Source organism: Equus przewalskii, unplaced genomic scaffold (assembly GCF_037783145.1).
Source record: "Equus przewalskii isolate Varuska unplaced genomic scaffold, EquPr2 ChrUn-13, whole genome shotgun sequence".
Lineage (NCBI taxonomy): Eukaryota > Metazoa > Chordata > Mammalia > Perissodactyla > Equidae > Equus > Equus przewalskii.
In genome coordinates, this window is record NW_027228750.1 from 9,899,104 (window position 1) to 9,925,945 (window position 26,842).

The following is a 26,842-nucleotide window of genomic DNA, read 5'->3' on the forward strand; positions in this document are numbered from 1 at the left end:
TGTACCTGTATGGCCAGCTAATTCTTCCCTCTCTAGGCATACACAAGTGGGAAACTGAGGGTGAATAAGAATTCAGGAGTTAGATGTATGCATTGGCTACAGCATCAGGTAAGATAAGTAGAATTAATACAGAAACAGGAAAAATGGCTCCCCAGGGCCTGAAGCAATGCAGAGGGGTGTATTGCCTTGGGAGCTACCTTCAAGATTGCCTTGTTACTGACACTGGAAACTTGGCTTGAGTTTTCACTGCCACTGACAATACCCATCCAAGCATTGTCTGCTTGTAGGCTTTAAGGTGACTTTGTGTTTTTCTACTCTAATTCATTTAATGATCTCAGAGGTAATTCAAAGAGGGCAGTTTTTCTTCCAAGTTCTTCAGGGAAGCCTCAAAGAGCTGACAACACTGAGCATTTTACCTGAAAATCAAGAACTTTTAAGAGCTCTCCTTGCATCTCAGAACATTCTCAATTCTCTAGGCCTGATTTTCTTAGGGTCCCTATGCTTCCTTTCTTAGCACAAATAGAGACCGAGGGGTAGATGACCAGTGAGCAAGGTGTTAAATGTGTTGTTGAAAGCTGCTGCTTTTCCAGGGTCCTGGTAAATGACTACATGAGCTAGTCAGACTGTTATAGGACAGGATCAAGGCAAACGTTTTGATACATCAGACAAGTATTTATTAAGTACCCATTGTACTTGAGGCATAGCACAGTTACCATTTTGCTATATGGTATCTGGATTAATGGAATTCTAAAGTTATAGAAATAAAGAAAGGAGCATATTTATGTGTTACCAGTAGACTGATAAGAGTTTCGATTTGAACTTTTGTACAAAATCCCAATTCATGTTGTTTGTAGTACTGAGACTTCTGTGCACTTACTCATTTTATTATACTTACACAAAAAGCCTGGTAAACTGCCTTGAAACGCTTGGGTGTATTCTTTAGGATAGGAAGAACAATTTCTAAAACATAAATCATTTTTTCATTTGCCTTTGCATGGCCATTTTAGATAAATAATTGAAAATTTATTAGGAAAGAACCAACTTAGTTACTGACAGAACTCTAAAAGAAATGCTAATACTATACTTAATTTTTCTGAAATAGGATTTTTGTAAGTATTTTGGGGGCACACAAACTTACAATAAGACATCTACCTAGACTCATTTTGCTGAATCTCTGCTTTTCTTCTATTTTTACAAGTTCTACTAAATGGTCTCAAGCTTATTACTAGAAACTTACTAACCTTATCCTAAAACACCCATCTGAAATTATGATATTTAATGTGCCTTATGTATTATTAACTTTTCCTAACATATAGTTCCCCCCTTTTTTTCGATTTTGAAGTATTTCAATAACAATTAAAATGGAATCTTTTTTCCAAAATATTTTATTTACTTTTCTATATAACATCCAGATATTTGCTTACTGTAAATAAAAGCACATCTCTTTTATGTTGAAACAAGAATATATTTTTCTTTACTAGGTTTAACCATCCACATATAATGTAAGCTTTTGTTTAGGGGTCTAGACAGGAGCAACGGCAGACCTAGTCTTTTTCCTACAGAATCCTTAAACCTGTTTGAAGGAGAAGCAGCAGTGGTGATACTTTCTTCTCCCAAACCAGGACACTGCTGGCTCTGAAGCACACAGCTCTTTGGTGTGGGTATTTATGAGTGTGTGTTCTAATGATGAGAGTGGAGCTTTTAAAACAAGTTGCTTCTTCCCACTGAATTTTGGCTCAACAGCCTGAAGCAAGATTTCCTTAGTCTTGTACTCAGGTTCCTTTCTACTATTTGGGGAAAGCAAAAACTTCCATTTCCCTTTTTAGATAGATTTGAGAATCATATTAAAAGGAATCCACCTTAGCCTATAGGCATTTATGTCACAAGGCACCATGAATCAGTCTGTCAAGTTAGAACCTGCATTTTCAAATGATGCCTAACCTAGTTCCTGATCCAGAGTAGGCATTCAGCAAATATTTGGTGAATGATTGAGGCAGTACCTCAGGACCTAAGGACAATCCTTCATCTAAGAAAGCCTTGTCCTTTCTGAACAATTCACTGCTTTGCAACAACTAGAGTGAAAGACAAGAAGATCTAATCTTAACCAGTGTGGCTGAGCACAGAAGGAAAGGTGATACCTTAGGCTAACAGCTATTAAGGTTGTAGTGTAAAACTTGATGTTACATTAGGAAGCAAATACAGTCAATGCATTTATCAGTGTACAAGTGATAAGATGTACCAGATGTCTTGTATTTCAGTGCCTGGTTTCTTTTCTCCTCCCATCACCTTTTTCTGGAAATATAATGGTTACGCATTTACTTCTAAGAATTCTGATTACTATTTACTGCAAATTTGGATGCAAATAACACTATGCCAACGGTATGGGGAATACAAACGTGAAGATCTCTTATTCCCTCTACCTTGTCAGAATAAAGTCCATTTTCTTCAAGCTAAAATTTCTAGTCCTTACGCAGTGAGGTGAGGTGGACAAAGACAGATTTAAGATTCAGAATGGTTAGAGTCTTGACTCTGCTACATTATCAGCTGTTTGACCTTGGGCAAGTTATTTCCCTTAATCTCTAAATTGGGAATAATTAACAGGTATTTTAATAAGGGAGATTATGAGGCTTTAAATGAGAACATAGGCAAAGCACTTCATTTTGTGCTTAATGAATGCAAAACCCAAACTAGTACCAGGTCAGCTTCTTTTGTTTTTAGCAAGCTGCCCCTAATGGGTGGTCAAACGTTTGTTAGATTGTCCCTGATTAGTAACTTCTAGATCCAGTTGAAGATTTAAATATTTAAATAGTGCTGGTTCTTGCAACTGCTATTGTTTGAGAATCAAGATTGAGAATCGGTTCTCAGGTAAACTATACTGGCAAAATAATCGACAGACTATTTATTTCCAGGATGTATCATATCTGCCTACTTTTTTAATTTAAACATTCTGTAAAGCTTTTTTTTTTTTTAAATATCAACACCCTGAGTAACATTAAGTCGTGTTTGTATTTATTTGTCTGTCACTTTTCACTGAAAGGGTTAATAACTTTCTTCCAGGGGTTAATCAGGACTCTGCAATTGAAGTTTTGCTGTTCAGCTTTTGTACTTAAATTGTTTTCCTTGAATTTGTAAATATTTTTCTTAGAATCTTTCCCCCAAGCTATCACTTCTTTGATCTTGAATTGGATCAAATTCTTCCTATCCAGAAATGTTTATGATGTTTACTCTTACCAGTCTCTTTTACCACAATTCCCCACTTTGGGAGGCCCAGCTCACTCTTCGCTTTTCGCCTTCGTGTGGATGAGGTTCTTACAGGTTTGCATCACCGTATTCTTCCTTTACTCTACATGGTTATATCCCCTGAACCCTTAATTCAACTCAGTTGAGCAACACGTGTATTTGTGGAATACTACTACACCCACAGGGTGGGAAGTAGTGAGGTTTTGCTGCCAAGGGACTTACAACCAAAAGCGGTAGTCAGAAACAGAGAACATGTTAAGTTTAAGTAACGGAAAAATCCTTCGAGGCCAATCAGCATCACAAAATGGAAACTCAAGAAAGGGGCAAATAAGCTGCTGGAGTTTTCAGGAAGGAAGTGGGGCCTGGGAAAGCGGAGGGTGCGGGGAGGAGAAGAGGAGGCGGCAAGATTTCTTTCATTAGCCTTTATTAATAAGTTATCGGGAAGGAGTAGTAAGAGCCAGTTCTAACGCGCAGACGACTCTCGATTCGGAGGCGACAACCCCTCCGCGCTATTTCTGGACGCAGGGTCACCGACCCGCAGGCGGTCTGCGTCGCGGCTGCCGGTCTCCCCCACCTTCGCCGCGCCCGCTCTTCCCCCGAGTCCGGCCGGTCCTTACAGCGCAGGCTGGCAGCCCATCCATCCAGGCGGGTCTTCACCTCGCCCCGGGCCTGGGCCCGGCCCGCCGACTCTCCCTTCGGCGCAGGCACCTGCCTGGCCGCCCCACTCGGCGGGGTCCTGAGGCGCCTCGGGGAAGCGCGCCGATTGGCTGAGGCTCGGGGCTGGGGCTCGGCTCCAGCGCCGCTTGACAACCGCAGTCTGCCAGAGGCTGAGCGGAGCGGTCGCCGGCCCGGGAGGGGCCGAGGCGGGGAAGGACGACTGACGAACTGATGGATTGACGCGCGGGTGGCAGGGGGAGGACCGACGCCAAACCCAGACCGCCGCCCTCGCGCTCCCTCCTCAGCCCGGAGCCAGCCGCTTCGGGGCCGCGTCTGTCGGCCGCTCAACTGCTTTCTCCGCCGCCGCTTCTCCAGGCTCGTCCTGGAGCCTCAGGTGAGCGACTCCGGGAGGCGGGGTCTGGCCGCGCTGCACACCTCGGGTTGCCATGGTCACCCATCGCCACCTGTCACCACTAGACAGGGTTCCGACCCAGGCGACCCAAAGGGCGTTCGCGGCCCCGGGGAAGGGTCTTGGGTGGGCTTGGATGCTGACCCGGTGGGGACTGGGGTCGTGGGTGAGGCCCGGCGCCGTCGGCTGAGGACCTGGGAATGGCCGGGCCCGGATTCGAGGTCGCCGCTCCCTGCCAGCCCAGCTCTGGGGGCAGAGCGACGCCCCTTGCTCTGGCACGACTGTCCCCCCACCCTGAGCAGGAGGCGAGCGCAGCGTTCGTGCCCACCTCGCCAACGCTGAGAGGCGGGAGGAGAGCTGACTGCGCGGATGCTTCCCCCTGCCGAGCCCGGGCGAGGACCGAGGGGCGCGCTCGTGTCCCTTTCTGGGCACGCCTTGGCCGGGAGGAGGGGAGCAAGCTGCGGGACTGGGAGCCGCGCCTCGGCGCGGGGCAGCCCCGCGGCGGCCGGGTTTGGCCTTTCTTACGTCAGTGGTCGGTGGGGGCAGGCCTTTGGGGGTATGGGCGGGGGTCAGGGAGAGGGCCAGCGACTGGATTTGGAACCCGGGTTGTGCCGGGGCGGGGGTTGGGGGGGTGCCTGCGTAGAAGACGCGGGAGCTTGTAGAACTCATAGGGTTAAGCCGCTTCCCTATATTGGGGAGAAAGAGATTGGGGCTCCAGCTCTAGGGCGAGGCCGGGGGCAAAAGGGACGGGGGGGGGGGGGCGGATAGGCAGCGGCGGTATTTGAACAGCCTTTGATTTTTTTCTCTATACCCAGACGTGCAGTCAGTAACCACGCATGGTGTCTGAGCGGAGCGTTTTTGGCAACTTGGTTCTCTCTGCATAATGAAACGAGAAGTCTTTGTTCCACCCAGATTCATGGGTTGTGATCCTAACACTTAATTCCCTTTGTTGTAGAGTTCATAGAATGCTTCAAAAAGTTAATGGCACAGAAATTAACATGTAGATTTTTAATATGCTATAAATCTTTTTTCGAAGTAAGTCCAAATAGATTTTTTTTTTGTCTCCAGTGTTGGCATGTGTTGCACTGAAATTTTACTAGAAAGGAGAAACGCGTTAGAGCCCATTTTCCTTTATATGGCATATTCTCGAGGTCTCATTTAGGAGGAAGATGTAATGAATCCTGAGGTTTCAGGGGGTAGATTGCTTCCGCACAGGAAAGAAAAATTATTATACAGTGACCAAGCAATTAAGCCGTAATGTTATATTGTTAGGTAAAAAACCAAAAACGCTTGAATTTAGATGCCGTTATAAATATGTAATTTTCTGTGAAGGGATTTTAACCTGTTTTTTTCCCCACTCTCCCACTTCCTAATTCTTTTCTCTCTTTTTAAAAAAATCCAGTACCAGGAATGTATCATAAGAGAACAGGGGTACTGTCCCATGTTGGTTACGTAATTGTGTTCAGCCTCTTTTTCTGTTTGTGAAATCGAGTTTATCAGTTACTAACTGAATGGACAGCATATGATAAGCTTCATGTATGCTGCAGTTTCAAAATGAGTATGAAAAGATGTGGTTTTCCTTAGTAGCTCAGTAAGCTGGAAATCAGATTGCCTGGATTTAAGATTCCCTTTGCTGCTGATTACAATCTTGGAAGAGGTACTTAACTTACTATTAATGTAACTTCTAGATCTGTAAAATGGGGATACTACCTGCTGTTGTTTTAGTCTGGGAATGAGCTCTGAAGTTGAACAAAATAATGTATTTGAAAGCATTTTTGGAAAAAAATTTAAGGCATCTGTTGAATATCTTTTAATAGAGTAGAGCATTGGCAAGAATAATTAAAATTTTCTGCGTGATCTATTTAGCATTTCTAGGTCCAGAACCTTATTTTGTTACAATGACCTTAAAGGGCTCATGGGAAGTATTAAGGTGCATCCTTCCTCCTTGGCAGAGGTTTTTTATTACTGTGGTACCATGCAGAAAAGGGTGTTTCCTCCCTGTGTGTGGGTCAGGATTGCTTTCCTGCTTTCAGTAGGATATAGTCTCATATTTTAGAAAATAAGGCTGTGGACAGCCTTCCTCAGCAAAAAGAGGAGGATTGGCAGCAGATGTTAGCTCAGGGCTAATCTTCCTCAAAAAAAAAAAAAAAACAAATAAAAATATTTGAGGGTCTACTCTGCACTAGCACCATGCTGCATCCCCGGGATACAGTGATTGAGTTAGCTTCATTTGACTTGATGAAGTCAAGTCAATGAGCTTCATTTGTGTTAAATAATCCTTAGTGTGGATCATTGGTCCTTGAATAATCAAGAAATAGCTTACTTTATCCTGTCTAACCTATGCTTTTCAAAGAGGAGTATTTGCACTGTTAGAGATAAGCTGCAATGTGCCAAGAGAAAAATCTGTGGTCACATAACATGGCACACACTTATGGAGTTGTCATCAATTTCACTTGAAGACTTGAATGAAAAATATTGTTTTGATGTTAAAACACAAAAAGATGATATGGAGAATGTAATATTCACACTAATTTCTAAAGTAAAATTCAAAGACTTCTAAGAAATTTCATGCTTAAGAGTTCTCTGGGTGTGTGTTCAGTTTCTTCTGCCTTTAGGGAGAAAAGTTTAAGAAGCATTGCCATAAGCTCAGCTCATCAACAGCAAACCACTGCGTAGTACAGGAAATAAGTTGAATTCCAATACCTAAAACTTTGACTGACATTAAGCTCAAGATTGCTTGAATCCTGATTATCCCCTCTTGTTTTTGCTGCTATAAATGTCAGAATGTTGTAATGGAGAGGTCACAGGATTTTATTCAGATAGACCCACCTGATCGTCCTATTCTTGCTTCTGTACTTTTTGCTGTGTGACTTTACACAAGCATCTGACATCTCTGAGTATTAGTGTAATCATCTGTAAAATGAAATAGAGTTGTAAGAATTACATAGATAATGTCTGGGAATATTTAGCATAGGGCTTGACATAGTTGATGCACAATAAATGTTAGAACCTTTTCCCTTCCCATCTCTGCATATTAGGGTATTAACAATTTTTCAAACTTGTTCTTAGCAGGAAACCTCTTTACTCTGAACTTCTGTAGCATTTTATTTGTAATTCTTTTATGGTACTCTTTATATTTTAGGTATATTATTTTTATACAGAAGACTTGAATCCAAGTCTCCATGCTCCAAATCCAATGCTGACCCATGCCTAAGAGTACTTTTTTTTGCCATTTAATTTTGAGACCATTACATTGAATAGCCAAAGCCTACATATTTTTTCAACTGATTTTTCTTCCTTTTTGTTTTGAGTTTGTTTCTGCTTGACTGAAAAGATACCCTTACAAAACACCACATACTTTGTTGTAAGCTCTTCTTTTGTGTTTTATCATCTTTTCACCATACTAACTCAATCACTGTATCCCGGGGATGCAGCATGGTGCTAGTGCAGAGTAGACCCTCAAATATTTTCATTTTTTATTTATTTATTTATTTTTTGAGGAAGATTAGCCCTGAGCTAACATCTGCTGCCAATCCTCCTCTTTTTGCTGAGGAAGGCTGGCCCTGAGCTAACATCCATGCCCATCTTCTTCTACTTTATATGTGGGACGCTTGCCACGCGGTGCCATGTCCGCACCCTGGATCGGAACTGGCTAACCCCAGGCCGCCGAAGTGGAAGGTGTGCACTTAACCGCTGCGCCACCGGGCTTGCCCCTCAAATATTTTTAAATGAATACTGACTTCAGACATTTATTACCACAAGTGGGAGTCTCTTCATGTTGCATCTTTAACATAACTGATCTAATCAAGCTTCCCAATATTTTTAAATTACACAAAAAATATTTTTAAAAAACAAGGTAGACTTTTTCCAAAATAAATTTTTGTACTTTATCCACAGCACTCTAGCTCTCTCATAGCATGTTATTAGCAGCCCTTTTGACACATTGTCGTTACCAAGAGTATGAGCTCTGAAGAGGAGGAATTTATATTTATTAAGCACCAATCACATGCTTGCCACTCTGCTGGGAGTGTTATCTCACTTCAAAAATCAACACCTTATTTTATAGAGAAACAGTGCTACATGAAAAAGGACATACAAATATTATACTATTTATACTTGATATGTTTGATTCAATAATTAATTCTATGAAATGAATGAATTTCTATGACTAAGTACCATGTTTTGTGACTTTTGTTGATGTGTTGGAAAAGAAGATGGAAACAAAATCTGCGAGAAAACTTTATAGAACTGAGCTAAAATGGAGCCTTAATGCCCATTTTTGGCTTAACTTTTTTTTTTCCTAACAATATTTTGAAAGCTTGGAAATAGAATTGAGTTGGTTTTCTTTCCAACTTTAAGAAAAGCTTTGGAAATGAAATTCTAGGAAGTGCAAAAACAGTATCTCAGGAACAGGTGATGATGTAAAGCAACTTTTCGTGTTTAGGTGTGTTCATTGCGTAGTGCCCACAGCATGGGAAGTGTTAGTCTCCCTGTAGACAGTTGCTGACCAGATCACACCTGGAGTATTCTACTTTGGGTGCTTTAAAGAGGGAGATTAACAAATGTTCTAAGGAGAATGAGCAGAATGGTGGGGGATCTGGAAGCTGGTTCCAGAATGGTTGAAGGAAGTAGGGGAATAGACGTGATATGGTCAGATTTAAATGTGTGAAAGTTTTTTACGTAACAGAGTTGTATTATGCTGACCCTGAAGACATAACTAGATGAAAGTCACAAGAAAGTAGATTTCAATTCATACTAGGGGGAAAAAACCCTACCTTTTTATATTTGTGGAAAAAATTGGAGTTCTGTATTATCTATTGTTGTGCAAAAATCACCCCAAAACTTAATGGCTTAAAATAACAAATATTTATCTCACTGTTTCTGAGGGTCAGGAATCTGGGCATAGCCCAGCTACGTACCTCTGCTTTAAGGTCTCTCTTGAGGTTGTAGTCAAGCTGCCACAGGGACTGTGGTCTCTCCTGAAAACTCGAGTCAGGGATGAGGTCCTTCCAAGCTCAATGATGTGGGCCTCTGTTCCTTGCAGGCTGTTGGACTGAGGGCCTCCATTCCTCACTGGCTGTTGACTGGAGGCTTCCCTCAGTTCTTTGTCACTTGGATCTTTCCACAAGGTTGCCTCATGACATGGCAGCTGGCTTCTCCCAGAGTGAGCAGTCTGAGAGAGGAAACATGCCTGCACTCAGGACAGATATTGCAGTCTCTTTATAAATCTTGGAAGTGACATCTCAATACTACCACTGTACTCTTGGGTAGAAGTGTCACTAAATCCAGCCCACACTCTAGGGCTAGGGACTACAAAAGGTTGTATTGGTGGCCATTGTAGAGACTGCCTTCCACAGTGGCCTTAGAGGGTATAAAAGTTTTCTGTCATTGGAGGCGTTTATGTAGAGATTGGCAGACCATCTGTCAGAGATAATTATTCAGATATTCTCTACTAAATAGGAGAGTGGACTAAAGTACCTTCCAAATCAATTTTGTGATAAATATATAAATGCTAAGGAACTAGAAAAGCTAAGGATGGAAAACTTTAATAGGTAATTATATAGTATATACTCTATTGTATTTCTTTCAGTAGTTAATGCTTGTATAATTTTGGCTTTGTCAGTACATTTTAAAGTTTTTGTGACTCTTGGTTCAGTACATTTCTTTATATGTTTCTGAATGTTGACCTACTGACTTAAACCATTTTTTATGTAGTTCAGCTTTTGAAGCGTACTCAAATATCTTCAGTTTTGCTTTTCTCTTTGAAGACAAAAAAGTAAGTGTGGGAATAAAAAAAGAACATGAAGGACAATTTTAATCTATTTTACAAAGCATACTTTTGGTACCTTGACTTTAGGTGTGACAGAAAACTATACTGGACATCTCATCATATAATAAAAGGGGACGTTATGTCCTTAGATAAAGCATCCCTTTTACCACAAATAAAACACAGAAGCAAATAAATAACGAATACTGTATGAATTTATATGCATATTTTACTTTGATCTTAGTTGATGTAGCATACATTTGTGATTAGAGTTTAAAATTTTTATTACAAATATTAGTATTAAAAACTTTCCACATTTCTTATTTACGTGTGTTTATAGGTTGAAACTCTGCTTAATAAACATTTGAATTTTCCCTGTGAGCTGCTGTGATGACTTAAGGAATAAACTGTTTAAAATGACTTTAATTCTTTGCATGATTAACACCTAAAGCTTTTGCCTGGGAGTCAGGAGACCTTGAGTTCTTAGCTCTGCCTAATGTCTAATAATAATTGTATAATCAAATGGTGGCACTGTTGCTCACTGGTAAGAAGGATTCACATTTTGAATTGTTTTAAAGGATGGATTTGCTTTAGTCTGTCCATACCTAACCCACCAAGTTTCTCTGGAGATTAGTGACACAATTTGTGAGCTTTCTGACTGTAAAAGTATTCAGTCTGAGACCAGAGAACAGAGCAGAGGTCTGATGAGTCTTAAACAGATCCGCTGAACCATGCTCTAAGCAAATAAGCTAAAGAGTGTATTGTTTAAGAATAAAATAAAATTCTCTACACATTTTGTTTTTAGATCTGAGATTCTTATGCCTTAAATTAACACCCTAATTTTGCTTTTAGTTATGCTAAAAAAACTAAATTACGTTTAGTAGTAAAGCATTGTAACAACACACTGTTAAAATTTATCTAGATTTATCTGGATTTCCCATATTTGGTGTGGTTTTTAATAGATTTTGAAAACTCAAATTTGTTTTAAACTTGAAAGTTAAACTGTTAAACTTTAGAGTTCTTAGATCTAAATTTTTCTCTTTGGAGGTTCCCTCCCTCCCGATCAGTTTCAGTACTGTTTATTTTTTGATGGCAGTATTCATTTAGATAACATAATTTAAAAATTAAGTGGAGTTTATTAAGTAAGAGTTAGGAAGTATGTTTTGTCAGACCTGGAGAGACCTTTTAGAATAAGAAGCCGAAAAAAAAAAAAAGCAATCTTTAATTTCATTTTAGTTTCTTACACAGTTGAGCTAATACTTTTTGTCTGTCCAGCTAAAAGTGCATGTTTAAAAGTCTGGTTAGATTGTTATTAATGCAGACTTCTAGTTTGATTACGTACCCTATTAACATTGTTTAATATAAAAATAATGTGAAAAATCATAGAACTAGGAACCTGTGTTGGAATCGTTTTTAAAAATTATTTCAGTACTATGAAGCGTTTTCATTTTGGCATATTTAGGTGACTCTATCCATATCCATTTTATGTTTTTCTTTGTTTTTGTAAGCTATCTTTGCCCTTCCCTTTCTTGAGAATCAGTGTGATATAGTAGAAAGCGCTTTAGAATCTGGTAGACTTATGGTTGCAATCTTGCCACAGGGTTGTAACCTTTGGCTTCTGTATTTCCTTCCTTTCTTCTCTCCCTCCTTTCCTCCTTTTCTATGTCTTTCTCTCTCTCTCTTTCTCTCTGTTTCTCTCTCTTTGCCTGTCCTTTCTGTCTCTGCATTTCTGCCTCTTTCTCAGTCAGAAATTCTAATTTTCATTGCTACAAAGCTTAGGATATGAATTGAGGAAGAGGAGACAGTTTCTTCTCTGGCTACCAAGATAAGGCAGCCCAGATGTTTAAGAAACTAATGAAAAATTGATTTAAAAATTAATCTAAAAACATTCGTATTTTTGCCTCCTCTTTGCCCTTTGGTTGTTTTGCTACCCTTTTAAATAGGTTCCCTCTGGTACTTCTGAAAGATTTCCTGGATGGTGTTGACATCGATGCTGATATCAGGACTTATGTCCTGACACAATTCTGAAAGAAGTATTCAGCTGCTAGTGAGATGTGTTTAGCCTTCATGTAAATACTAGGATAATTCTTAACCTTACAAAGCCAAGTGTAAAATGAGGATGAACTTGCCTATCTCATAGGATTGTTATAAGGATCAATTAAGCAATATAAGTAAAGATCCTAAAAAAAGTCTCCCTTCAGTCGCTTTCCCTTCCTAGTTCCTGCCCTCCATCCATTCCCATTCTTCTCTTTAGAGGTAACCGCTCTGAACAGTTTGATATGTATTCCTCCAGACCTTTCTTTGTTATTTATTTAGGCATAGAGATATCATGCCCTCCCTTTTTAAAAAAAATAATGGGCCTATTTATATTCATCCAGTCAGCAAATATTGATAGCTGTATTGTTCTGTGATGTGCCTTTCCATTGTTAGGATTCATGGATCTACATCGCTGTGTTAGTATTCTGTAGTATGAATTTACCATAATTTAACAGTTTGTCTATTGATGGGAGCTCAATTTATTTCTAGTTTTTCTTTATTACAAACAAATCTTCAAGGTACATCTTTGTATATGTATCTTTGTATATATTTGCAAGTATTTTTGCAGGATAGGTTCTTAGAAGTAGAACTGGAATTGGTGAGTCAAGGAGTATATATATTTAAAATTTTCAAAGAGAAAAATTTTATGCTGTCAAACTCTCGCTCAAAAAATCTGTCCCAATTTACATTCTTAACACAATGTATGAAAGGGCGTTTACCCACATTCATGTCAACACTAGATATTATCAGGTCTTTTTTATTTTTGCAAAACTGGTAGGCCATAAATGGTATCTTATTTTAACATCACTAGTGGGGTTGAACATCTTTTCATAAATTTATTGGTCATTTGTAGTTCTGTGAATTGCCTGTATTTTTTGCTCGTTGTTCAACTGGAATTTTTGGGGGGGGCGTATTGGTTTGGAGATGCTGTTTATGTGTTCTGGATGGTAACCATTTAACTGTTCATGTGTGTTGTTTTTAGTCCTAGCTTGTTCCTTGTCTTTTAAGTTTGTTTTTGGCAACTTCTGTTAAATGGAAGGTTTGCATTTTTAGTGCCAAATTTGACAGTTTTTTTCTTTACTTTTTCTGCTTTATGTGACTTAATTACACAGTCTGTCAAAAATAGCTTTTGCTTCTCTTGTAAATTTTTAGTACTTCAGTAATTAAATATGTTTTTAAAGTATTTGTGGGTTTGGATATGGAAAGAACACAAATACTTTATCTCATAGAGAAAGATGGAAGTAATATTTGAATCAGATCTGAGAAGAGGTTTTGGGTTATGAAAAAAATACAAATCACTCTGAAATGTTATTACTTTATTACATACATATTGAATTCATTATATTACTAATTCCTTCCAGTTATTTGCGATTGGAAATTTATTACTTGTTTCATATTTGTTTTTAAATTTTTTGAATAGGTAATATTTGTACGTGGTACAAAATTCAAAAGGTACAAAAGGGTTTATAGTGAAAAGTCTTCTCTCAGTTTTTATTCTTTGATTATCTAGTTTTCCTTCTTGGAGATGACCACTTTTGTCAATTTCTTGTATTTTTTTCCAGAGATATTTTATGCATATATACAACATATCATTTATGTTAATTGAATTCTTTTCTTTTTATAGTTATATAAAGCTGCACCTGCTTTTAACGTAATTTGTTCTTTTGGCCAAAAATCATTCACAGTTCCAGAAGGTAAATTATAATAATTGATGAATAGAGAACAGCTGTCAGCAGTAAGAAGGGACACATGCTGCATCCACATTACAGACGTTGGCTGATTAGCAGTCATGACAGAGCTTTGCAGTTAGAAGGGCTTTTCTTTTGTTTGTTTGCTTAAATGATCTAAACCAAATCTATTTTCCTTCCTCTTATTAAACTGACATTATAGATTAGTGACTTTTGGTTATCCCAGACTTGATATTTCCTGCTAAGAATATATACTTCCTATTATTGAAATGTGAGTTAAGGCAAATTATAAAACTCGAAGGGAAATCATAGAAATTAGCCAAACTAACCCTCTTTTTAAAATTTTTTTTATTTTTTATTTTAGATTTTTATTTTTTCCTTTTTCTCCCCAAAGCCCCCCAGTACATAGTTGTATATTCTTCGTTGTGGGTCCTTCTAGTTGTGGCATGTGGGACGCAGCCTCAGCGTGGTTTGATGAGCAGTGCTATGTCCGAGCCCAGGATTCGAACCAACGAAACACTGGGCTGCCTGCTGCCGAGCACGTGAACTTAACCACTCTGCCAGGGGGCCAGCCCCAACTTTTTTTTTTTTTTTTTTTTTTTAAAGATTTTATTTTTTTCCTTTTTCTCCCCAAAGCCCCTCTGGTACATAGTTGTATATTCTTCGTTGTGGGTCCTTCTAGTTGTGGTATGTGGGACGCTGCCTCAGCGTGGTCTGATGAGCAGTGCCATGTCCGCGCCCAGGATTCGAACCAACGAAACACTGGGCCGCCTGCAGTGGAGTGCGCGAACTTAACCACTCGGCCACGGGGCCAGCCCTCCAACCCTTTTTTTTTAATGTATGAAGAAATTGAGGCCCACAGACATTAAATGACTTGCAACATCACATTTAGATTCCTGAAGGACCAGACATTTACAATTAAATGACCTAGCGGCAGCATAAATTTTTGGAATGCTATTTTATTAAAAAGATAGGTAGCAAATTTTTTTCTCGATTTTTTTTTTTTTTAAGGAAAAGGTATAGTAGTCTTGTGTTGTAATTTGATATTTTATTTAAAAGCTTCATAGTACTTCATTTCCTTATCTGCATTTTTGCCTGTAAACTGGAAGGGTAAAGCACTATTGTTCAGTGGTAGGCACTCTGTAATACTTGGAAGATTAAAGAGAGTGGTTTTGTTGTTTGGGATGGAGTTGGGGATTAATGGAGCCTTCCTTAAGCACTTTTTCCTTGACTATAAAATTTATAATGGCTGTGCCCTAATTCTCTTAATCTTGTACTTCTGAATCATTCTTAGCCTTTTGCATTTTGCTTCCTTCCTAGTCTGTATCATAAGTAAGTAAAATAACCTCATTGCAAAGGAACATTTATTTTTTTTTTTTTAAGATTTTATTGTTTTTCCTTTTTCTCCCCAAAGCCCCCTGGTACATAGTTGTATATTCTTAGTTGTGGGGCCTTCTAGTTGTGGCATGTGGGACGTCGCCTCAGTGTGACTCAATGAGTGGTGCCGTGTCTGCGCCCAGGATTCGAACTGACGAAACACTGGGCCGCCTGCACCAGAGCGCGCAAACTTAACCACTCGGCCATGGGGCCAGCCCCTGCAAAGGAACATTTAAATTGTATTTATTTATATTTGGTTAGAAAATTTCCACTGATAGATATATTTGTTTTCTCCCCAAAGACCCAGTACATAGTTGTATATCCTAGTTGTGAGTCCTAGTTTTCTATGTAGGATGCCACCAGAACGTGTCTTGACAAGTGGTGTGTAGGTCCACCCCCAGGATCTGAACCTGTGAACCCCGGGCTGCCGAAGTGGAAGGCACAAACTTAACCACTACGCCAGAAGGCCAGACCCTCCACTGATATTTTCTTAATGAAACTTTTTCCATAGCTATGTATGGAAATATATATAGAAGTCGATATATTTCTATTGCCATTATTTTTTTCTTATCTATTCTTTTTACCTTTAATCTTAGATTTCTAAAAATAATTTTCTTTCCCCTTAATACATCCTTCTAATCTTGATTCACTAAGATAGTAATCTGTAGGAGTCCACATAGGGACCCCATCTGGAATTTAGTTTCTGTAGGTGTTAATTGCATCCTAGTACTAAAATGCTAACTACCTTCCAGCTGGAAGCTGGATAAACTTGTTTTTATTTTACTTATTTATTTATTTTTTTTTTTGAGGAAGATTAGCCCTGAGCTAACATCTGTCGCCAATCCTCCTCTTTTTGCTGAGGAAGACTGGCCCTGAGCTAACATCCATGCCCATCTTCCTCTAGTTTATATGTGGGATGCCCGCCACAGGATGGCTTGCCAAGCGGTGCCATGTCCACACCCAGGATCCAAACTGGCAAACTCCGGGCCGTCGAAATGGAACGTGTGAACTTAACTGCTGCGCCACTGGGCAGGCCCCAGATAAACTTGTTTTTAAGGAAAACTCTTGTTTCCTTACCTCACCTAGTCCAGATATTTGGATATAAGTAAAAATTTACTTCTTAAAGGAAAATCTATAGAATTATGTTTTCATGATTTTTTTTTTACAGTTAAATCTGTCATTTAATAGGGAAATACTGAAACATTCTGATTTTTTTTTCATTTTATTTTCTATTTTCAGTGGAATACACTTTATTGTTGGCCTTACATAAATTCTGCCTGGTGAGTAATTGTTCACATGTACCATGGGCTGACAGTCTACCTAAGATGTTGTTCGAATTGACATTGGCTAAATAGTCAGATTGAAGGGCCAGAGCTCTATCCTTTTGAATGGCTTTTAAAACAGTTGGAAACAAAATCATCTCCTCTGTACTTTTTTAGAGACATTTCTTCATTGCTTTTTGCATCTTCAGTTAATTCAACTAACACTTATTGAACAGTTATCATGTACTGTACATCTCATTTTATAAATAATTTTAGTTCTTCCTAAGCTAGTTAAATCTTACTGATTTCCAGCTCTCCAGCAGGGGAAGAAGCATTTGTTATTGAATTCTACTGCTCTGAATTAGAGAAAAATTCTGGCTTTGTAGTGATTAATAGTTTAAGGAAATTTAAAAATGTTCGTGAAGTTTATATGTTATCTTTAAAAATACGTATATCGTGTATCTAGCTTCTAAATTATATAGCTAGGATTTTCAGACCCTTTACAAATGTTGTAGTAGCACAGGGTAGTTAGAAAAGAATAATTCTAAGATAAAGTCCTTAAGCCTGTGCCTATGTTTTATACTGTATCCAGCAACAGTGAGGTTTATAAGAATTAAATTCTGGGTTGGGTGATTAAAATACCATACTTTTCTACTGGGAATTTCACAGTATAGAATTAAAACTTGTCTTTTTTTAATTAATTAAAAAAAAAACCCTGAACAATTCTAGGTTAATTAGGATACATTTTCTGTATCTATTCAAAATTTAAATGTAAAGTCAGTTTAAAATATGTATTTGTAAGAATATATTTCTTCTTTTAGGCTTTAGTGACTAGAAATGATGGCAACATGCAACTTGTAGTTATGATTTAAAGTGGGACTATTGCCGTAGATTCATAGTAACTCCAGAGTTACCTAGTATTTAGACTGAATGTTGAATAATATGAGGCCTATAAAATGTTTAATATCATTGGTTGTTTTAAACAACATTAGAAAATTGTAGTCTGAATTCTGCACTAAGTTGTATGATTGGTATATAGTGATATAAGTGAAGTACCCTCTAAGAACTTAGAGATCGGGGGGAATACAACTATTTTTCTGAGAGTTAAATTTGTAAAAGCTGTTGTTTTGCTGGTAAGAATTATGAATATTTGGGGAATGCTAAAATCACTAATCAGTGTGATCTAGGAGTAATCTCAGGGAGACAGTTCTGAAATGTGCTTAGAATTTAGTGGGTGGAAATATCATTAATTTTATTGTATCTTCTTTTGGACAAAGTCTATCAAAACGCGAGTGGTGCTCAGCTCAGAAAATAGCAAAGAGAAACCCAAAGCATGAGGAATTGGGTTGCTGGCCCATCGGGAGACAGATTTGTGATTTGTCTGTTTCCTGAGGCAGGCATGGCCTTCTTGTGGAGATGGGTATTTGAGATTAGCTTAGTCTGATGCCATTAAATATTTAAGTTGTATAGGGGCTGGCCCCGTGGTTGAGTGGTTAAGTTCGTGCGCTCTGCTGCAGGCAGCCTGCTGTTTCATTGGTTCGAATCCTGGGCTCGGACATGGCACTGCTCATCAAACCACGCTGAGGCTGCGTCCCACATGCCACAACTAGAAGGACCCACAACAAAGAATATACAACTATGTACCGGGAGGCTTTGTGGAGAAAAAGGAAAAAAATAAAATCTTAAAAAAAAAAAAATTTAAGTAGCATAATTATCTTCCCATGCTTTGTCCCTTGTTTGCCCTACCACCTTCTCTACCTAAGAGGGGAAAATATACTCATCTGATGTGAGCATTCTAGTCTGCTAGATATTTACATTTCTCATTATGCAGAAATAAATTGACAAAATAGCAAAAACATTAACCTATGTGCATACGTGTACGTGTTTATGTTTCTCTGAGCTTGGTTAAAGTTAGTTGGTCCTCTGAGAAAGATATGCTTACAGTCTATTTCATCTGATGAGGTTTCTTTGCAGCTAGTCCCCTTTGCATGGTAGTCTTTTGTATTGCTGAGCCTTAACATTTGAAAACCGCAACAACTTAGGTAATTTAACTTGTATGAACTTGTCTGTAAAACGAGAATGTTGACCTAATGCTATGATAGTACCAGTATGACTTAAAATTGCACATTGTAACCAGCCTTGTTTTATTTGCCTCCAAAGTACAGGGTACAACATTTTATGTGTTGCTGTTAGAGTATAAGCTTCTTAAGGACAGGGCCAGTGTCTCCTGAGTACAGGACAGTGCCTAGTGAGTACAGGACAGTGCCTATCACAGAGAAAAGGCAATAAGTGCTTATTGAATGAGTGTATTAGGGCATACCTAGGGCAAGGTATTTAGGACACAGTTAAATGTGGTTTGGTCATTAGTGACTTTTTAAAATATACTTCATTATAGCAAATTGTAAATGTGTAAGAGTAGATGATATTATTGTCTTATTCCATTTGGGCTGCTATAATAGAATACCATAAACTAGGTGGCTTATAAATAGCAGAAATTTATTGCTCATAGTTCTAGAGGCTGGAAGTCCAAGATCAGGCTGCCGTTGTATCCTTACAAAGTGGAAGGGTTGAGCTAGCTTTCTGGTGTCTCTTTTTATCAGGACACTAATCTCAATCATGAGGGCAGAGCCCTCATGACCTAATCACCTCTCAAAGGCCCCACCTCCTAATACCATCTCTTTGGGGGTTTGGATTTCAACATGTGAATTTTGGGAGGACGTAAACGTCCAGACCATAGCAAACTTAATGAACCTCCATTTACTTGTTACCCCACTTTAATAGTCATGATTGTTCTTGTTTCATCTTTACCTCCTCCCACTTTCCACCTCTTGTATTATTTTGAAGCAAATCACAGACTATTTAATCTATAATTATTCCAATATGTATCTCTCAAAGATAAGGACTTTTAAAATCATAGCTATACCTTTATCACACATTAAAGAGTGACCTGGTTTTGATAAATATTAAGTTAATTTCACTTCAGAATACTTGTACTAAATATTTCCAAGAAACCTGTTATATGTAGTTTCCAGACAGTTAATAACACTTATAAATAAAGTAATAGGACTAATTTTTGTTTTTGTTTGGTTTAATATTTAGGCTTTCAACATGACGGCTGAAGAAACAGTGAATGTAAAAGAGGTTGAAATCATTAAGCTAATTTTAGACTTCTTGAATTCAAAGAAGCTTCACATTAGTATGTTGGCCCTTGAGAAGGAAAGTGGAGTCATAAATGGACTATTTTCAGATGATATGCTTTTCCTGAGGTATGATTTCATTAGTACTGTGAGGTTTGTAGGTCTTTCAAGGAAATATTAAGTATTAATAAGGTAATATGTATAATATAGGTAGATCTTTAAATTGTGAAAAGGCTATGTAAGTATAATTTTTTAAAATGTTTGTTTTTATAATAGAACATTTACAAAATAATGTTTTCTGTAGAATGTTTTCAGTAGTAAGATCCAGAGGTCCATTAAAAAAACAAGAGTCACAAACTCCATTTTGGTTGTGGCATCCTTCATAAAAGATATTTGATTTAGAAATCAGAGACCCCAGAAAGATAAAGAAAATATTTCTGAAATGCCTTTTTTTGGCTATAGAAATAAAACATTCTCATTATATAAACATATTCTTTATAGAAAATATAGAAAAATAAAGAAGAAAAATCACCCCACTACCCAGACACACTACTGGTAATTTTCTGTGCATATTAAAAAAAAAAACCCATAGCAATTCTGTTGCATTTATAATTTAGTATCATGCTTTATCCTTTAACATCATAAGGATTCTCTGTGTGATTACAAATTTATACTTAGAAATTTTTCAATTTACTTAATTTCCTAATGGTTCCCCTATTTTTAGACATTTAAATTGTTTCCAATTTGTCTTAAATACTCTACCGAGCATCTTTTATACATATGACTTTTTCTATATCTTGGACTGTTTCCTTAGAGTGAGATTCTTGGAGGTGGAATTTCACAGCAAAAGGGAGTTAACATATTTGCCAAAATGGAAAAATTAAATATATCCTAACTTGAATTGGACGGCAAAAGAAAAACCCAAATTTCCAGACAGAAATGTACTCTGTGCTTATGTGATACCAAATGTCCTTGACAAGGAGTACAGATTCTTGGACATGTGGCATTTTGTGACTTGGAAAGCCTTAAGAAATGAAGTGCTCCTAACTCATGACAAAGGAACTTCTTTTAAAGAAAGCTTTATTGCATTAGGGGAGTTTACTCGTTGCACTTCCCTTTATTTGGTGCTACGAATGTCATTCAGCCCCAGGGAGCTTAGTCAGTGATATGGTCAGGAAACAGTGCTGAGGCAGTATCTTCCGGCCTTGTCTTTCAAGCATTGCTACTCCTGGAATTTAGCAGTGGCTCTCAAATATCCCCCTCCAGGAACCTCTTGGTATGTGATGAAGATTTACTGGTCTGAGGTGAAATGCAAAGAATTATAGAATAGTAAATTTCTCGTTAAATTAAATGTATTCATCTTAAAGGGCTGGCCTTTGAAATTGTGTCCCTTCTACTTTTTAAATATTGTGTCCCTTTATAAAATGATTATGATATATATTGTGATTGCTTTTTATTAATAGTCCTTCTTTATAGAATCAAAAGTTGGCAATCCTATATGGATCCTCCTGCCCATCTCTTCTTTTTAAAATTTTACTGTTCTAAAAATCCAAAAGTAGGGAAATTACTATTATAAAACAAGAACAGCAATAAAAATGCCTTAAACTTTTGGAAGTTTTATAGACCACTAAAGTAGAATGAAACCTGATCTTATTACTTATTATTTCATTCTCAGAGTGTAAACTTTAGTGTCAAATGCCTCAAAGATGTAGATTTCACAGTTTAGAGTAGGATTTCTCAACCTTGGCACTATTAACGTTTTGGGCCAGAAAATTCTTTGGGGTGTGTGTGTGTGTGTGTGTGTGTGTATGGTTGTCTTGTGCATTATAGAATGTTTAGCTGCCTCTCTGCCAGTAGCAGTTGTGACAACAAAAAATGTCTCCAGACAGTGCTAGATGTCTCCTGGGGGTAAAATTGCCCATGGTGGAGAACCGCTGATTTAGTGAGACTGGAACATACCCACACACTGTCCTCTAAATAAAACAGAATAACTTTAAAACTGTAAGATGAATAGGGAAATAAAGGAACTTTTAGACTTAGTCCAATGTTTTTACATAGGTGAAAAATCCACCTATATATTAGAATAAGGAGTGGTTGTAGATTCATAAATTCTTCTCATATAGCATATGTTGTTAAAAATAAGTTGTGAAAAAATTTTATTATAGTGGTTAGGAATCAAGTAAAACATTAATCTTATTATCTGCTTTGTAAAGTTTTAATACTATCTTGTCATGTATTCTGCTTTTAACTAGTATAACCTAAATTTGATGACACGTGAGTTTTCTTTATATAGGCAGCTGATACTTGATGGCCAGTGGGATGAAGTGCTTCAGTTCATTCAGCCTCTAGAATGTATGGAAAAATTTGACAAAAAAAGGTAAGAGTTCATCTGAAATTTTTAGTATCTTATCATTGGTAAAAGCTTAGCAAAATAAAACAATAAACAAAAATTAAAAAATGAGACTCTTAGCTTTCCCAGAAAATAGTATATTCAATCCCGTGGATTTGGAGCATTTCTAGAGGACAAGTTGCATAGTACTTCAGTTAGTTCAAAATCTGATATCTAAACCTACTTAGTCAACAATGTCTATATACAGAAAGTCACAAGGGCCATATCTGAGGCAGTTGTTTCTTCAAAATGGTGAAAAGATTTTAAAGATGTCATTCCATTGTCTCCTGGCCTCCAGTATTTCTGACAAACAGTTATCCTTATTCCCTTGTATGTGATGTTTCTTTTTTTGCCTTTCTCTTCTGGCTGCCTTGAAGTTTTTCTTTTTATCACTAGTTTTTCAGCAGTTTGATTATGATGTGCTTAAGTGTGATTTCTTTGTATTTTGCTGAACATTTTGTGTCTGTAAATTAGTGATCTGCTCATAAGCAATGAATTTTTCATTTCAAATATTGTACTTTTCAGTTTCAGAATTTCCTTTTATTTATAATTTTTCTGCTGAAATATTCCCATCTGTCTGTTCATTGTAATTATATTTCCCTTTAAGTTCTTGAACATATTTATAGTAGCTGCTTCTTTGCTAATAGTCCTTATTTGGTAATTCCATTCTAGGTCACATCAGGCTCAGTTTCTATTGATTGCCTTTTCTCTTAACTATGAGTCACTTTCTTTTCCGCCACATATCTAGTCATTTTTTAATGTACTCTGCACATTGTGGGTTCTTTGTTGAAACTCTAGATTCTGTTATCTTCCTTTGAAAAGTGTTGATTTTTATTCATGTAGCGAGTTAACTTGGTTACACTGAAAATGCAAACTCTCTCTCTTGCCCAATGAACACCAGGTAAAATCTCTGCTCAGTTATTTAACCTTCTTTCTCTTGCTTTCCTGGGCTCCTTGGAGTGTTCCTTGCATCTTCACAGTTTCAGGGACAGCTAAGGATTTGGTCAGAGTTTATGTAATAGGTTTTGGTGTATTTCTCATTGTTGCTTCCTCCTTTTTTGGGTCTCCCTACTCTCCCTGCTGCTTTTCAGCTGTTCTGACGGTACCAAACTTCTTGCTGATTTCTCAAGCCTGTAAGACTGCAGCTTTCTGCTTGAGTTCTATCTCCCACTTTGTGGACTGGGGAGTGCCTTCAGCTGGAAGGCTTTATAGCCTTGAATCTCACCCCCTAAAGTTCCCTTTTTTCAAGGATTGACTTCCTTCTAGTTGTGCCAGGTTTTTGTTTTTCTTCAGTGCTTTCAAATAGTTATTTTTTGTATTGTGTCTAGGGTTTATAATTCTTATCTGTAGAAAGGTTAGCCAGATACACGTTACTCCACCATTACCAAAAGTGGAACCTCATATTGTTTTTTCATTCTCCATTCATACCATGCTATTTGATACCTCTTTGCTTTTGTATATTCTTCGTTTGTCTGGAATACTATTCCTTTCACCACCACCTGCCTTTACATAGCTCACTCTTGATCATCTTCCAGGAGTCAGTTCTCATAAGATTTTCCTTTTACTTCTTACCTCTTCTCGTAGAATTGGTTTCATACTCCTTTGAAACCTTACTGAACCCTATACGTATTTCATACAATTTATTAGATGACCCTCTTCATGAAGGCAGGGATTTTGTTTTGTTTGACATGTATTTGCTACTACAACAATGTTGAAAGAATGACCGAAGGTTCATTATTGTTTCCTTTCAGCCCTTAGAAATACTTTTTCTTTAAAGTGCTTAAGGCATCCAACATTTTTTGATTCCTAGAGTAGTCAAGTGGACTCTTTGTTCTCCTTTCTCCTCACTGAAAAATCCCCATTAAAAGTTTTAAGTCTATAGTTATTTTGTGACTTTTTAGAAATCTTGTTCATTTCTTCTTACCCTTTCAGCCCTATTTTTATTAGACCTTTCTCATGTTTGAAAAGAAAAAAGGACATATTTGGAAAAACAAAACATTTTGAATATAAAGGATTTTGATTTCATATTGGGTGACATTTGACATCTTCTATAAAAACTTGATTTTTGTTTAGAATTGATATTGGAAATAGAAATCCCTCCTTAGAGTATTAAATTGTGATTACTTGCTGCTGAAATTATTTTAATTGTGGCTTCAGTATGATAAGCTTAGTAAAATATTTTCAGAATTTTCTGAAAGCAAAAGTACTTATAGTAACTTATAAGTTTACTTGTCTTATGAAATATTGGAAAATTAATTAAAAAAATTATTTTTTTAAAGAAATAATCCCTTAAAACAAACTTGGCTTGTTTTGCTTCATGAACTTGTTTCATTTCTTGTTTTTGACATTTCTGTAATTCAGTTTTTTAATCATTTTAATATTTCCTATTTTATGTTTCACAGGTTTCGTTATATTATCCTGAAGCAGAAGTTTTTAGAAGCTTTATGTGTTAACAATGCAATGTCGGCAGAAGATGAACCCCAGCATGTAAGATTTTTATTCCTGAAGGTTTGCGCCATAGTCTTGTTTTAGTCATAAGTATTTTATTCACTAAAACAAAAGATTAGTATCATGAGTTGACAAGGTTTTTATGAGCCAGGATGAGGCAAGATCTGCTCTTTTCTAGCTGTAGTACTTTCAATCTGTAGTGCTTCTAAGTTTGGTGATTTAGGCAAAGATGATCAATGAATGGCTGGCTGGTTGGAGAATGTATGCTCCCCTCTTGTTTATGGTTTATATAGTAATAGGTGTTTGACTTGATGACTTTACATTTTTGTTTCTTTTCATATCCCAGAAATTGATTATCTTTACCTCCTCTTTCTGTCTTTTCAGTATTTTCTTTGATCCGGAGATTGTTTTTTGATAAAATGTTTATGTCTTTATGACAATTTAAATTTAATGGTATTATTTTTGATTAGAGTTACTTTTAAAGTTTTAATATTAGTATCGTTACATCCAAAACCAAGAAAACTTTTATTAAATGCCAGTTAAGTGTTCATTGAAGTAAACCAAAAGGATATTACAGTGGGGACTTTCATATATGATAGAGAAATGTTTACCAGATAGTGATGTTCAAAAGTGGAAAGACCACTGGAATATGAGTTAAAATACCTAATTTTTATTCTATCTTTGTCACTGACCAACTGAATTAACTTGGTTAAATCTGCAACTTGACTTTTCCCATATGTTAAGATATGGACTACATAAGCTCTAAGGTTCCTTACATCGTTAAAAGCTTATGATTCTTAGATAATATTCACTAGCAAATTATTGCTAATTTGTCTCTCAGCTAAGTTTTCTTTTGTTCTATCTCTGGACTGTTTTTGTAGTAAATGAACTGTAGATGATTTGCTTTGTTTCCCCACACAGATTTGTTCTATGGCAAGTTTGAGCTAAGAGAATGGCTCTTTTGCTCTTGAGTAAGCTGGAGTGATAGCAAACTATATAAACAATTGGCATGTTTCAGTTTTCATTTCTAGAAAACTCAATTATTCTTACCCTTAAAAAATTATACATTTGAAAATGATAGTCTTAAGCCTGAATTAGAATACTACTTTTATAGATAAAAGTTTAATGTGCAAATTAACCAAATTATTTAATCTTTTTATTGTAGTAGTGAAAAACATTTTGGTTCCTGACTTGAAAGTTGTTAAATATCCTGCAAATTAGATGAGTATTCTGTGACACTAGAGTTTATCCTTTTGTACTTGAATAGTTTATGAAAGTTTGTAAAGTATCTTTGAATTTGAATAAAATACTCTCATTGTTTTCATATTTCACAGCATCTCTGTTTATAGTGACCAGTTATATTTTTCTTACAGCTGGAATTTACCATGCAAGAAGCAGTGCAGTGTTTACATGCCCTAGAAGAGTACTGTCCTTCTAAAGATGATTATAGCAAGCTCTGTTTGCTTTTGACTTTGCCTCGTCTCACCAATCATGCCGAATTTAAGGACTGGAATCCCAGCACTGCACGAGTTCACTGTTTTGAAGAGGCTTGTGTCATGGTTGCAGAATTCATCCCTGCTGATAGGAAGCTAAGTGAGGCTGGTTTTAAAGCAAGTAACAATCGTTTATTTCAGCTTGTAATGAAGGGCCTACTTTATGAATGCTGTGTAGAGTTTTGTCAAAGTAAAGCAACTGGAGAAGAAATAACAGAAAGTGAAGTACTTCTTGGCATTGATCTCTTATGTGGTAATGGTTGTGATGATTTGGATCTGAGTTTATTGTCATGGCTTCAGAATCTCCCATCTTCTGTCTTCTCTTGTGCTTTTGAACAGAAAATGCTTAATATTCATGTTGACAAACTTCTGAAACCCACAAAAGCTGCATATGCTGATCTTTTGACTCCTCTTATCAGCAAACTTTCTCCCTATCCATCATCTCCAATGAGAAGGCCTCAATCAGCTGATGCCTATATGACCCGCTCTCTGAATCCTGCTTTAGATGGCCTCACTTGTGGACTCACCAGTCATGATAAGAGAATCTCAGACCTTGGGAACAAAACTTCTCCAATGTCACACTCCTTTGCTAACTTCCATTATCCGGGGGTACAAAACCTCAGTAGAAGTCTCATGCTTGAGAATACAGAATGTCACAGTATTTATGAAGAATCCCCTGAACGGTAAGTATGTGCTCATAAAAATGAGGAAATCTCCCCAAGTGTGATATAGACTAATTGTTGTAGGTGTGTGTTTTTTTCTTAATGTTCAAATCCCTTTAGTTGAAAGTTAGTCCTTAAAACTTTACAGGATTTTAAAATTTTTGATAATTAAAAATATCAGGGAAAATCTTTGTTTTTATATTCCGTATTATTCTTTTGCTGGTTGTAAAGGCAATATATGTGCATTGAAGAAATTTTGGAAAATATAGAAGAGTA

The 26,842-nt window shown here is 37.2% G+C and overlaps 1 protein-coding gene across 8 annotated transcripts in view; it reads left to right on the plus strand.

Moving 5' to 3' along the window:
- Positions 1-3,699: 3,699 nt before the first annotated feature.
- Positions 3,700-26,842, plus strand: part of WDR47 (WD repeat domain 47) — a 55,110-nt gene continuing 31,967 nt past the window's right edge. The window contains exons 1-7 of one of the 8 annotated variants that reach the window (XM_070607814.1): positions 4,748-4,838; positions 5,891-5,963; positions 16,415-16,455; positions 19,537-19,703; positions 21,868-21,951; positions 24,366-24,450; positions 25,785-26,587. In XM_070607814.1, the coding sequence (XP_070463915.1) occupies positions 19,546-19,703; positions 21,868-21,951; positions 24,366-24,450; positions 25,785-26,587 (1,130 nt within the window). In that variant the 5' untranslated portion in view covers positions 4,748-4,838; positions 5,891-5,963; positions 16,415-16,455; positions 19,537-19,545. Of the gene's footprint in view, positions 4,292-4,627; positions 4,839-4,879; positions 5,964-16,414; positions 16,456-19,536; positions 19,704-21,867; positions 21,952-24,363; positions 24,451-25,784; positions 26,588-26,842 lie in introns of those variants that run through there. The other 7 variants (XM_070607815.1, XM_070607813.1, XM_070607812.1 and 4 more) reach the window with 7 other exon arrangements.